At 35.8% G+C, this 14057-nt stretch overlaps 4 protein-coding genes and 1 pseudogene across 4 annotated transcripts; 2 read left to right on the top strand and 3 right to left on the bottom strand.

Moving 5' to 3' along the window:
* The first annotated feature begins 527 nt into the window (after positions 1-527).
* Positions 528-3503, top strand: LOC18992521 (protein NRT1/ PTR FAMILY 4.5). Its single transcript, XM_006415928.2, has 5 exons — positions 528-603; positions 743-854; positions 1023-1240; positions 1901-2338; positions 2420-3503. The coding sequence occupies exons 1-5, from the start codon at positions 601-603 to the stop codon at positions 3389-3391; spliced, it is 1743 nt and encodes a 580-aa protein (XP_006415991.1). The 5' UTR covers positions 528-600; the 3' UTR covers positions 3392-3503.
* A 202-nt stretch (positions 3504-3705) lies between these two features.
* LOC112084006 lies at positions 3706-4291 on the top strand (annotated as a pseudogene).
* LOC18992520 lies at positions 4292-6074 on the bottom strand. The gene is made up of 7 exons (XM_024152980.1): positions 5971-6074; positions 5735-5887; positions 5436-5654; positions 5225-5340; positions 4952-5115; positions 4692-4846; positions 4292-4595 (listed from the first exon to the last, which is right to left on the bottom strand). Exons 1-7 carry the CDS (start codon positions 6007-6009, stop codon positions 4509-4511), a joined length of 933 nt encoding a protein of 310 aa, XP_024008748.1. The 5' UTR covers positions 6010-6074; the 3' UTR covers positions 4292-4508.
* A 2285-nt stretch (positions 6075-8359) lies between these two features.
* On the bottom strand, positions 8360-10705 carry LOC18992519. The gene is made up of 7 exons (XM_006415926.2): positions 10648-10705; positions 10410-10562; positions 9777-9995; positions 9568-9683; positions 9122-9285; positions 8867-9021; positions 8360-8761 (listed from the first exon to the last, which is right to left on the bottom strand). The coding sequence occupies exons 1-7, from the start codon at positions 10684-10686 to the stop codon at positions 8675-8677; spliced, it is 933 nt and encodes a 310-aa protein (XP_006415989.1). The 5' UTR covers positions 10687-10705; the 3' UTR covers positions 8360-8674.
* A 1257-nt stretch (positions 10706-11962) lies between these two features.
* On the bottom strand, positions 11963-13893 carry LOC18992518. Its single transcript, XM_006415925.2, has 7 exons — positions 13739-13893; positions 13506-13658; positions 13180-13398; positions 12933-13048; positions 12645-12808; positions 12406-12560; positions 11963-12318 (listed from the first exon to the last, which is right to left on the bottom strand). Exons 1-7 carry the CDS (start codon positions 13775-13777, stop codon positions 12232-12234), a joined length of 933 nt encoding a protein of 310 aa, XP_006415988.1. The 5' UTR covers positions 13778-13893; the 3' UTR covers positions 11963-12231.
* Positions 13894-14057: the final 164 nt, after the last annotated feature.

Genomic DNA, 14057 nt, shown 5'->3' with positions numbered 1-14057 from the left:
TTTTTATTTTTGTTAATCAATTAATTTACAAATCCTCTATAATCCTGCCACCTTGTGAACTTGTGGATTTCATTCTCAATTTTTTCCACCACAAGCGGTTAACAATATATAATACTTATTTAATGTTAAAAAATATTTTTTATTATCTAAATTATTATCTATTACAAATTATGAAAATGAAGATTTTTTAACAGAAAATTATTTATAAATAATGAAATACTAGATTTAGCGAGGGTGAGTCATCAAGACTAATAAAACGAAGTATTATCGATGACCTGATTCCAAGTCATGATCAACTTCATAATTAATTCTTGCGCCAGATTACTTATCATATATCTTGGATTAGCATCTTTAGGTCCTTAAAATCTAATTAGGTGTAGCAAAAGAGAGCCAACAAATAAAGTTGTTTCCTAAAGCAGCGTAAACATTCGCAATATAAAATGTCTTCAAGACCCGGTTTATCCTTCTCATCGCTCATATATACTGTTAATTCCCTTCACCTAACTCTATTTAAACTTCGAAAATACCCTTCTCACTTTCACTTATATATCAAAGATCTCCCTTGTATCTCCTCCTCAAAGTTTGAGAGAAACGGAGAAAATGGTGGGTCATTCAAGCACATAATAACTTATCTTGCGGAATTCTTTTCTTTTTGGTTAATGGTTTACTGCTGTTTCATTTCTATTTAGAGAAATAAATATCTTTCAAAAAGTTACTTGTGTTTGGCTATTTTCAAATACAGGAAGTTGAAATGCAAAGAGAAGACTCCAAATGGGAAGGCTACGTCGACTGGAGGAATAGAGCAGCCGTGAAAGGTCGTCATGGCGGCATGCTGGCCGCTTCCTTCGTCTTGGGTCAGTCTCAAAATTACAACTTTAGCCCTTTTCCTTTCATTTTCAATAACTTTATTAATCACTTAAGTCTTAACTCGATCGATCCCGTGCATGGGAGTCACGTGACTGATTTCTTTGTTTGCTTTTTTGCTTTTTTTCTTTTCTTGTGCGTGTGCGTGTGTTGTGAAGCGGTGGAGATATTGGAGAATCTAGCGTTTTTAGCGAATGCGAGCAACTTGGTCACATATCTTACGGAATTCATGCACTTGTCCGTGTCCAGAGCGGCTAGTGAAGTGAGCGCTTTCATGGGCACAGCGTTCCTCCTCGCTCTTCTCGGTGGCTTCCTCTCCGACGCCTTCTTCTCCACTTTCATCATCTTCCTCATCTCCGCCTTCATCGAGTTTCTGGTACTTAAACTCCATAATTCATTTAATCATTTTCTTCCTCAATCTTCATTTTTTGACGTTAGAATTAACATATATATAACCAGTTCACACTAGTAAGTAATAATCTAGTGTGTGTGTATGTGTATATCTTGAACGATCCGTTTCAAAATGGGTTATGTATTTTTTTGTTGACTTATAAAAGTTGACCATATTCTGACGGACCAAGCGTGCACTGCTTTGCGATGAAAGATGATACGGTGTCGTATCAACCGCAGAGTTTGATTTATAGGGCCCACTATCCACGCTGTGGAACCGTATCTCTAGGTGGGGCCGGATTCGTACTTGTGTCTGCATGGTCGCTGTTCGAGTTTGACATTTATGACATTCACTTTGATTCTCTGTCATGAGTTGTCGAGTTTGCCACACTTGTTATCAAATTTTGACGAAAGACAAAACATACAAACAAGTGTAACGGTTTTAGTGACACTGTCACAAATTCATCTCATTATCTTTTATGTCGTTAGCATTTTTTTTCTTTTTATAAAATATAAATTTATATTTTTTAATTAAGTTCTGGTAATAAATGACTTCATTTTTCTTTTCTTTTTTCCTTTACTTTTCGCGCAAACCTATTTTACATCCTTATGACATTTTAATCAATGAGGTTACGTGCACGTACAGGGACTAATCCTGCTCACAATCCAAGCCCGTCGTCCGTCCTTAATGCCGCCGCCGTGCAAGAGCTCCGCCGCTTCACCATGCAAAGCCGTCGGTGGTTCGAAGGCGGTGATTCTATTCGTGGGACTGTATCTAGTGGCTCTTGGAGCCGGAGGGATAAAAGGGTCATTGCCGTCACACGGAGCAGAGCAATTCGATGAGAGTACGTCCAAAGGTCGAAAACAGAGATCCACATTCTTCAACTACTTTGTGTTCTGTCTCTCATGTGGAGCACTCGTGGCCGTGACGTTCGTTGTGTGGCTCGAGGAAAACATTGGCTGGGAATGGGGATTTGGTGTCTCCACTATTTCCATCTTTCTCTCTATTCTCGTCTTTCTCTCTGGTTCGAGTTTTTATAAGAACAAGATCCCTCGTGGAAGTCCTCTTACCACAATCTTGAAGGTAAAATGACATTGCTAAAGACGTGTTTTGATTATTGTCAATGAATCATTATTTTGTTTTCTTATACGTCTCTACGTACAGGTTCTTCTTGCAGCTTCCATATTGGGTTGCTCGAGTAAATCTTCGAGTAATGCTGTTGTGAACTTCTCTGTGAGTCCATCTAATTACTTGGTTAGAGAAGATCAATCAGAAGAAGGAGAAAAGAGACATTCTTCTCAGTCACTAACCAATAGCTTGAGATGTCTAAACAGAGCGGTGGAGGGCAAAACGGTCCATAGTATGCTAGAATGCACGGTCCAACAAGTGGAAGACGTCAAGATTGTGCTCAAAATGCTTCCGATATTCGGCTGCACTATAATGCTCAGTTGCTGCTTAGCTCAGCTCTCCACTTTCTCTATCCGCCAAGCTGCGTCGATGGACAGAAAGATCGGAAACCTAACGGTTCCTGCAGCTTCATTACCCTTTTTTCCGGTCGTGTTCATGTTGATTCTTGCTCCGATCTATGACCATCTGATTATCCCGTTCGTTAGAAGAGTAACCAAATCAGAAATGGGTATAACTCATATGCAAAGAATCGGTGTAGGCTTAGTCCTCTCCATATTAGCAATGGCAGTGGCCGCTCTAGTCGAGGTAAAACGGAAGAGAGTTGCCACAGAAGCTGGATTGCTTGACTCAAAAGAAACCTTACCAATCACTTTCCTATGGATCGCACTTCAATATCTGTTTCTAGGATCAGCTGATCTATTTACATTAGCAGGATTGCTAGAGTTTTTCTTCACAGAAGCACCTTCTTCAATGAGATCATTGGCCACGTCGCTCTCATGGGCTTCTTTGGCAATGGGTTATTATCTAAACTCGGCGATGGTGCTCATTGTGAACCGTGTGACGGAGAGTGTAGGAAAAAGCCCTTGGCTCGGTGAAAAAATTGGCATCAACCGTTACAGATTAGACTTGTTCTACTGGCTCATTTGTTTTCTGAGTGTTGTTAACTTCTTGCACTATCTCTTCTGGGCAATGCGTTACAAGTACATATCAACTGGTGCCAGAAGCTGATCTAATGTACACTCTTTAGTTGAATGGACTTCCAATTCTGTTAGAATGTTTGTGTTTTACTGTGATCCCAATTATTTTCTATAAGAAGTCTATATCCGTTACTATATTTTTCGCTGGCTCATGTAATTTTTTTTTTTTTTAAGAATTTGATAATAATATAAGTTATTTTTTTAAAATGACAAGTTCCAAAATCTATCCAACAAAATTGAGAGCGGTTATATTTTGGGGACTTTTGGCCCAATACTAAAACTTTACGGCGGATTTAGTTAAATCGTAATTAGTCGGCATATAATACCCTAATTTTGAAACTTGGGATGGAGGAAACAAGCAAAATATTGCACAAAAACAGGATCGAAGATATCAATTGGTTTTCCTCTCTCTCTCAGAATCTGAAATGGTAAATTCTCTCATCAGCAAAACAAAAACTTGATTAATGAATCTGATGATTATTTATTTCTATCGAACTTCGTTTTGTAGGACTTTCTCATCAGCTTAAAGAAAAGCTAGCCATTCAACGTTCCAAAAGAAGTAGTCACGGGACTTAGCCGAGAAATTTGATCCTAAGATTCTCCGATCTTTCGGTATGTTTTGTATTGTAAATTGTTTAACATTACAAGATTCTAAAAATATTAACCATGAAATATTGTTACTTTGCTATTAGTAACCAGGCTACCTCTATAATGCTTTCTATCAACTGACGGTATGAATGTATAACGCAGGGCTTGTGCTAATGGGGTATGTAACAAAAAGGATGATACTTCCATAATTGATGATCAACAAATAAGGCTTTTGGATAACTGCAATTTGTTGAGACATCACGTCGAGGTTACTGTAGACATCGAGGAGATCCTAACTGAGATCCGCAACAAGTAGTCAAGAAGGAAGTACAGAAAATTTTAAGTAATTAGACTTCTTAACAATTAACAACAAAAGGAGGAAATGGGATGTTCATACATAAGGGGATGCATAGAGGCACGTTTCTTGGGAAAGAAGACACACACGCACACAGACATAACAGAACACAAATTGAACATACTTCTTACATTACAAACCCATGCTTATTCACTGGTTTATATTATTATTTTTCAGACACGATTAATGGACCATATTGATGATTCTAAACATCTGAGGTGAAACGTGCACTTTCCAGAATGTTTTCTGCGTTGTCGAAATCAAAGCCATCGCGTCTATGGTACTCTTTAATCTGCAATTACGGGTGAATATGTAGATCGTGAATACAATATTGTGGGAGAACATGGTCGGGACTGTATCCAAATTCTTGAGAGTGAAAATGTAGAACCTGGTCATGTGGCAAATGTCGAAACTGTGGGAGAACCAGACGTTGAGTGAACTCAATGTACGAAGCCGGGATTGTTTCAGTTACTCCATCTGAAAATTCAACCGCAAGTCTCTCCGAGATCGATGCAACTTGTAACAATAAACCATCTTCACTCACTGAAATATATATATTTGATTCTCATTGATCATTCCAATTATCTAACGCTTATAAATAGAACATTTTCAATGAAAAATCATATAAGGGGATTAAGTAAAAGAAACCTTTGAGAGTTCCTCCGTCACTGTTGAGTTCGAATCCTCTCTCTTCAAGGTACTCTTTGACGCATCTGGTGTCGCTGAAACGGTGTTTGAGTCGATGAACTGAAAACGCTAGATGGTTCATTGTGTAGCCGTGGATAAGTGCCCATGCCGCAAATTCGCTTTCTCTACGTCATTTCACAATAATTAAGTCAACAACTGTAATACTTACTCTCTCTAACTTTAAGTGATGTTTTAAGTATAAGATGTGTCATATATGATTATAGAGTTATATACTTTGCAAGTTGCTTGAAGTCGGTCCATGTAGGCTTCTCCCAAATTAAAGAACCCAAAGTACTTGAAAGAACCGCTTGTTTACCACCTTCTGGTTTTAAATACTTCTTTATAATCACCTAATTAACCATTAATGAGGACCAAATAAAAAAAGCAATATTAGCTATCTCAAAACTCTACTAACAAGATTATGCTTGTGAACTTATTTAATTACCTGTGATTCAGGGCTTAGCTCGTCCACAATAACCTCAGCTATAACGAGCCGTGGCAAAGGGCCGTTGCCTAGACCATGACCGTCATAAGGGACGAGAACATCCGGAGGAGAAAACCATAGAACTCGTAATTTCTTCTTTGGAAAATCAAGTCCGCCTCCAATTTTATATCCGTAATCCATGAAGAAACTCGACAAAGATTCTATTCCATAACCATCTACCTAAAAACATACCCCATAGAATAAAAAAAATCAATTTACACAATTAGTTTCACCATATCTTGAAAGCCTAGAATTCCTACCTTAAATGTCCTGAAAGTGAAGTGGTCGTAACAGATCTTCTCGTTGTCCACCGACTGAACTAGTTCCCATATCGTCTTTGCGGTCGGATTCTTTCTCAGATACGTTTTCAATATATTCTCAAACACATTCCTAAGAAATGTTTCGGTTCCTCCCTGTTACTTAGAAATTTTATCTTATGATTCGTAATAATATTGAATTTTGTTTATCGTCAGATAAATCAAATTAGAGAAAGAACCTTTAACGATGACGCGTGAGGCAAGTCAAGAGAACCCATGCAGGAAGATCCTTTGAGTCTGTTTATGAGTAACACAGCTTTGCTTTGATTTTTCTTATCTCTTCTATGGTAAATTCGTAATGAAATAATGTTGTTATAAAGCCCCACGGATCACATGTATCACGTGATTATGATGCATTTTTCGTACAAGTTAACAAAGACAGTTTTTTTTTTTTTTTTTGTCAGCCATATCATTAAAGCCCAAAATGTGCAAACGTTACAATATTCGGCCCAACAAACCCTACAATAATTTAGCCCAAACGTGAAACTCAAATACAGAAAGATAAGTATGAAATGCATGAGTTACACGTGTCCACACGTGTTACAGAAGAGGGTCGCCGGAAAAACATCGTCATCGTCGGATTCTTCTAACTCAGACGAAGAGAGTCGCCTTTCCAAACAGATTGGAATTGAATCCATCAAAGCTGACTCCAATTTTCCGAATATTGCTTGCTCTTTTGCATCATAACCCAGAAGAAGAAGAGCACCCAAATCTCCATTAATCGGCATCTTGAAACTTGTAGAAGATCAAATTAAAAATACTTCTCAGAAAACCGTCAAACACGACACAGAATTCCAAATTATTATACTTCAATCTGATCGATCCGAAAAACTTTGAAACATCCACCACAAAAGATACTACGCCATTTAATTAACCCAAAAGGGCGGCGAAGATTTAAATTCATATGGAAAGAAGAACAAAGAAATCCGATAAAGATGGAGATTCGCTCCAACTGCTGGGGATTGACAAGTTCTGATCTAATCGGAAAGTCATAAAAGCATGCAAAAGAGGAAAAGAAAAAACAAATTTAAATCCGAAAACGATGAACCTTTTGCTATCTCTCTCACAAATATGAAGAACTGATCATAGATAGCAAAAGGAAAACCGAAAATGGAAAATCCGGTCATGAACCGGAAGAAATCCGATCATTGTCGGAATTTTATTATCCGATTAACGGAAAAACAACTGAACAAACCCGAAATAAATTACAAAGAAAAAGATATCCGAGGAAATATAAACAACACGATGCCGGTGTCGGAGAACACCGGTCACCGGCCAAAAGATAAAACGATGAAAAGTTGAGAGTAATTTCTCTTTCTAAAGTTTGAGAGAGAAAACTTAACAAAGACATTTTTAAAAATGCATTTTCCGTAGAGGTTAACAAAGACATTTTACCAAATGCATTATCAAAATTTATGATCATTTTAATTCTATAAATGTAATATATTATATGAGACATTCTTCTAATTAGCTATAAAATAAGTAGAAGTGAATAAAGATGGAACAGAAGAATTTTTTATTTTATTTTTATCGGGTCCAAAAAGAGACAAAATGTCTTAATTGATAATTCTGTTTTGGATTGTTCTGGTTTTGCCTTTGCTCTGCTTTGGATTGTTCTGTTTTGGAGGTCACGGGTTTACTGATAATTGTGGAGTTGTGTAGAGTTGTAGTCCACAATAAATTTTCCAAAAGTTTGGAACCACAAATCTTGTAAAAGATGTTCACTTATTGTCCTTCACAAAGAAACTCTTCTAATAGGCAATCGAAATTTCATATTACTTCTCTCTTTTTTTTTTTTTTCATTACAAAACTACTCCATCTCTCAAACTCCGACTAGAACAAAAAGTACATCTCTTCTCATCTTTCTCTACCAATCTAAACTAAAACAATATGGCTTCTTCATCAAACAATACTTTCGACGAATCTCTCGATGGAAATTTTGATGAAATCTTTAATTAAACATATGATAAAATGTTTGACAATGTTTTGGATCCTCACACAACAACAAAGAAGAAGAAGCGCACCTACATTGAAAGAAAACGTGAAATAGGCCACCACCATTTATGGAATGACTATTTTAGTTAGGATGCAACGTACCTTACTCATATATTCCAGCGCCGTTTTAAAATGAACAAGCCATTGTTCATGCATATCGTTGATCGACTCTCTTAAGAGGTTTCGTTCTTTTTTTAAAAAAAAGATGCTACTGGAAGGTTCGACCTCTCTGAAATACAAAAATGTATGGCAAAAATTCATATTAATATATTATGACATACGGTTGTGCTTCTGATGCGGTTGATGAATACCTCCGGCTCAATGAAAGTACTGTACTTTCTTGCTTAAAATTTTTTGTAGAATGAATAATAAAGTTATTCGAGGAAAAATAATTAAACCCATACCTAAAAATCTACAACGACTACTTGATATTGGAGAGATACGCGGATTTTAACTCCGAAATTTTTCAACGATTATGTGTTCACTGTGCTATCAAGAGATTTCAACTCTGAAACTTTTCCAAAAAAGAAAGAAGAAAAATGAGTTTACCTTGTCTATAAGATACTTTTTCCCAAATGTTTTCAATTATATTATAGGAGATATCTTCTGATTTATCTAAAATCACACTTATATCAATTTTAAATTTTTTCGAACACCACAGCACACCCATCACACTTTTTTTCTTTCTCTATCATTCATAGGTTACCGTTTATGTGATCCACTTTACAATTACTCACTTTAATCAATGTCAATGATACCCATTATGAGAGGTAATTTAATTCATAAGTGATTCACAGCACACACATTGAACATAGTTCTTGCATTACAAACCCATGCTTATTTTAATGGTGTTTTCATTTAAGAAAGCATCGGACCATATTGATGATTCTAGACATTTGAGTTGAAACGGGCCCCTTCCAAAATGTTTTTAGCGTTATCGAAATCAAAGCCATCGCGTCTATGGTACTCCTTAATCTGCAATTACGGGTGTATATATATATCGTGAATACAATGGACCAAGTAACACATATATGATGAACAAGGTCGCGATCCATAGTCTTGAGAGTGAAAATGTAGAACCTGGTCATAATGCAGATCTTTGAACTCAGGGAGAACCAGACGTTGAGTGAACTCAATGTATGAAGCCGGAATTGTTTCAGTTACACCATCTGAAAATTCAACCGCAAGAGTCTCCGAGATTGTTGACACTTGTAACAGTAGACCATCTTCACTCACTAAAATACATATTCATTCCAATTATCTAACCGATAATTAAAGAAAAGATACATTCTATTGAAAAATCAAAAATCTCATGAGGGTACAAGTAAAAGAAACCTTTGAGAATTCCTCCGTCACTGTTGAGTTCGAATTCCTTCTCTTCTAAATCCTTTTTGATGCAGTTGATGTCACTGAAACGGTGTTTGAGTTGATGAACAGAAAATGCAAGATGGTTCATTGTGTAGCCGTGGATAAGTACCCATGCCGCAAATTCGCTCTCTCTGCAGCGTTCATAACAGTTATCAATGGGTTATTTTGCGGAAAAAACACACTTTTTGAAGTTAGCACTTTTAAGTTCTTGTTAGAGAACAAACATTTTTTTTATCTTTGAAAATTTCGTGAACGTATTAATACTAGACGTTGACCAATTCTCGGTCAATCTGTCATTGTCTTATTGAAAAACACTTTTTAATCAAAAAATCTATTAATAAAAAAATTTTGGATAAAGGTTTTCAAATGTATTAATAAGAGCTACTCCACATGATTAGAGAGTTATATAATACTTGGCAAGCTGCTTGAAGTCGGAGGATGTTGGCTTCTCCCAAATTAAAGACCCCAAAGTACTTGAAAGAACCGCTTGCTTACTACCTTCTGGTTTTAAATATTTCTGTATTATCTCCTAGTCAACCATTAATTAGAAGTTAGGAACAACAAGTAATATCAAATAAATAAAGACTCATGACAAGAAAATTATGTTTGTGATCATTCATACCTGTGATTCACGACTTAGTTCGTCCACAAGAAGCTCAGCTATAACAAGTCGGGGCAAAGGTTCGTTGCCTAGACCGTGACCCTCATTGGGGACGTAAATAACCGGAGGAGAAAGCCAGAGAACTCGTACATTCTTCTTTGGAAAATCAAGTTTGCCTCCAACTTTATATCCATAATCCATGAAAAAACTCGACAAGGAATCTATTCCGTAACCATTGACCTAAACCCATACCCCCAAAGGAAATAAAAAAAAGTCAAATCACAATTTCACACAGTGAGAACCGGCCCAACGTATTTTCAAAGGTAAAGCAGAAAACAAAAAATTTAGCCTACTAACAAACACAATGGTAAATTATAGAAAAGTCTCAAGAATTGCACTCCAACTTTTCAAAATTGTTACACTTAAATGCTCAACATATTTTGATGTCTAAAACATGAGAATGCGTAGTTTCTTCGTTGGAAAATCAAGTCCATATCCAATTTTATCTATGAAAATTCCCTAATGTACAAAATAAATAAAACAGAGGAAGTGCATATTAAATGTCAAACTAATCTCCAGTTACTAATTAATTACACTGCTTGATTCGTTATACATTTGTGAAATTCTAGAATTTTCACCAGAGTAAAGACGTACCTTTAGTGTCTGGAAAACGAAGTGATCGTAGCAGATCTTCTCGTTGTCCACCGACTGAACTAGTTCCCATATTGTCTTCGCCGTCGGGTTCTTCCTCAGGTACGTCTGAAGTATATTCTCAAACACATTCCGAAGAAATGTTTCACTTCCTCCCTGTTTCATGGTAATTATGAATTATCGCAAATTTAGAATAATAACTTTTTTTTCTCCTTCAAATAAATTAAATTTGAGTAAGAACCTTAAACGATGAAGTGTGAGGCAAGTCGAAGGAACCCATGTAGAAAGATTTTTGAGTTGTGTCTACTGGGCATTGCTTGGTTGTTCGTATTTATTATAGTATTTCCTTATTAAACAAAGACCAAGGAGTCACTAGTCTTTTTTTTTTTCTTTTTCTCAACGATAATATATGGATTATTAAACTCTAAGTTCTCGGTCAACCAGTCACAATTTCGACAAAAAAACTAATTTAATTTTGAATTATACTTATGTTTTAATTGTACGATTGGCTTAATGATTATGTCATATATATATATATATATTTACTATTTTGTATTAAGAACCTTGAAAGATAAATTATCTGTGACTGTATGGTAGCAAGTTGGAGAGAACCCATGTGGGAAGATCCCTTGACTTTGTGTATGAGAAACACAGTTTTGCTTGATTGTTCTTATTTATTAACGCATTTCTATGCATTTCTATGCGAGGAAAATGAGTCACGATGTTCATTACTATGATTCTTGACGAGATAAATATATTTTTGTTGGGCAAGGTGGGACTAAATAAATCATATAAAATCGTATAACGAATCCTCCTTATGTAGGCACTTCTTTCATTTATTTGATAATATTAAAATATATGTCAGCTAACACCTATTTTGTTTTCTAGAATCTTGACAGCTTATGCACATCTTTTATTTATTAATAAAAACTTTTTTGACATGATACATGAAATATTAGTGTTCATCTAACTTTTTTTTTTCTTTTACAATTTTAATTAATAAGACTGGGCATTTCCTGAAAGATAGCATTTCCCAAACTTTTCAGAAAAGAGAAATTAAAATTTCTGTGAGCACGAGGGTTCGACGCCGTCTCATCGCAAAAAGTTGATAAAATATTTAGTGAACTAAATTACATAATCTATGCTACAACTTTGAGAAATGAGTTCGCCATATATATGACTAAATGAATTTTGACTAGGTTTCATTTTAAAATGATCCCTTATGTATTCGGTGACGCAATGAGCACTTTTGGTGCTTTGATTGAGTTGTTGTTTTAGCTGCTTGATGTGCCATTTGGATGGTTTTGCCTTTGTGCTTGTGCCAAAATTGGTTGAATGTTGTGTGAGAAGGTGTAAAAAAAAAGGGCGTTGTAGAGCATTTCGATCCTAGTGTTTTGATCAACTGATAAAGATAAGGATTGGCCGATTGGGTTAAGATGTTTCTTCAACATAAAGAGTTTTTTATGGCGTTGTCTATGTCATCGACAAAGGTGTTGACTGTTGAGTTCGTGTACCTCTAAACAAAAACAAAAAAAAAAAACAAAAAGACAAAAATGTTACGTTTGAACCCTAGTATCATCAGTGGATGCATACTAAAGGGTATAATTGTCTTTTCTCACACAAATGTTATCTGACAAATATGGGCAACACATATTGTTATTGGGCCAGTTCTCTCTATTAAAGAAAGTAATCGCCACTCCACAAAAGGGAAAACAAATAAAGATATCTGACACTCAATCACACTAGCTCGCACATAAAAAGATTACTTAGAAACGGACAATATACTCAAATTTGACATACTGAGCCAAACAAGACAAGCCTGGTTTTACGCTTGTGCTGTGAAACGGGTGCTTTCCATTACGTGGTTGGCGCTATCGAGCTCAAAGGCTTCACGTCTATGGAATTCTTTGATCTGTATCACGAAGAAGATGAAAAATATTGCTGAATAATAACAGAATACAATTAATCAATAGTTCGATTGTAAATTTATGTCCATTACCTCATCACAGGGCACATCTTTAAACTGTGGAAGAATTAGACGTTGAGTGAACTCAATGTAAGAAGCCGGAATTGTTTCAGTTACTCCGTCTGCAAATTCAACCGCAAGTTTCTCCGAGATGGAGGATACTTGTAACAGCAAACCATCTTGGCTCACTGAAATATATTTTCATTTCAATTAAATATAATGTTTATAGAATAAAGCCATTCTCATGAGGAGGATAATTAAGTAAAACAAACCTTTGAGAACTCCCCCGTCATTGTTGAGTTTGAATCCATTTTCTTCAAGATATTGTTTGATGCATTTGATGTCACTGAAACGGTGTTTGAATCGATGAACCGCAAAAGCAAGATGGTTCATTGTGTAGCCGTGGATAAGCGTCCATGCGGCAAATTCGCTTTCTCTTCAACGTTCAACATACAACTCAGCATTAAATGAGCTCTAACCATCAAACGTAACTAAAGAGAAATGATTATTTACTAGAAACTTTGTTTTTTTTTTTTCATAAATAAAAAGTTAACGTATACTTGGCAAGTTGCTTGAAGTCGGTCCATGTTGGCTTCTCCCAAATTAAAGACCCTAAAATACTTGAGAGAACGGCTTGCTTACCGCCTTCTGGTTTTAAGTACTTTCTTATTATCTCCTAATTAACCATAATTTATTACCAACAAAAATGAAATTAGATATCTTAAAAGACTTTTGTCCAAAAAAATAAAATAAAAAAATCATGAAAGACTTAAATAAAAACAACATTACGTTTGTGATCATTCATACCTGAGATTCAGGGCTTAGTTCGTCCACAAGAACCTCAGCTACAACAAGTCGTGGCAAAGGGCCGTTGCCTTGACCATGACCATCATTAGGGACGTGAACAGCCGGAGGAGAAAACCAGAGAACTCGTACTTTCTTCTTTGGAAAGTCAAGTACACCTCCTATTTTGTATCCGTAATCCATGAAGAAATTCGACAAGGAATCTATTCCGTAACCATCTACCTAAAAACATACCCACAAAAAAATTTATAAAAGAAAAAAATGAAAAAAAAAAATCAATGTACACGTCCAATTATTTTCACTAAATGTTGAAAGCCTAAAATTTGTACTTTAAATGTCCTGAAAGTGAAGTGGTCGTAACAGATCTTCTCGTTGTCCACCGACTGAACTAGTTCCCATATCGTATTTGCCGTCGGATTCTTTCTCAGATACGTTTTCAATATATTCTCAAACACATTCCTAAGAAATGTTTCGCTTCCTCCCTGTTACATAGAAGTTTTATATTATGATTCGTAATATTGAATTTCATTTTTCTTCAAATAAATCAAATTAGAGAAAGAACCTTGAACGATGAAGCGTGAGGCAAGTCAAGAGAACCCATGCAGGAAGATCCTTTGAGCCAGTTTATGAGTTACACAGCTTTGCTTTGATTTTTCCTATCTCTTATTTCGTAAATTCGTAATGAACTATGATCTAGGAAATAGTGTTGTTATAAAGCCCCAAGGATCACATGCATGCATCAAGTGAATTACAATAATGGAATTGAATTATTGACGGGGAAACTGGAAACAATCAAATCAAATTATTGGGAGAGTTATCTTATCTACACCAGATTCACGAGTTTTTTTTTAAATAAAAAAATGCATTCTTTAACAAAGACA

This window comes from Eutrema salsugineum, unplaced genomic scaffold (assembly GCF_000478725.1).
Source record: "Eutrema salsugineum unplaced genomic scaffold, Eutsalg1_0 scaffold_5, whole genome shotgun sequence".
NCBI classification, from domain to species: Eukaryota; Viridiplantae; Streptophyta; class Magnoliopsida; order Brassicales; family Brassicaceae; genus Eutrema; species Eutrema salsugineum.
Note: the sequence above shows the minus strand (reverse complement) of the source record. Positions and strands in the feature narration are given on the sequence as shown.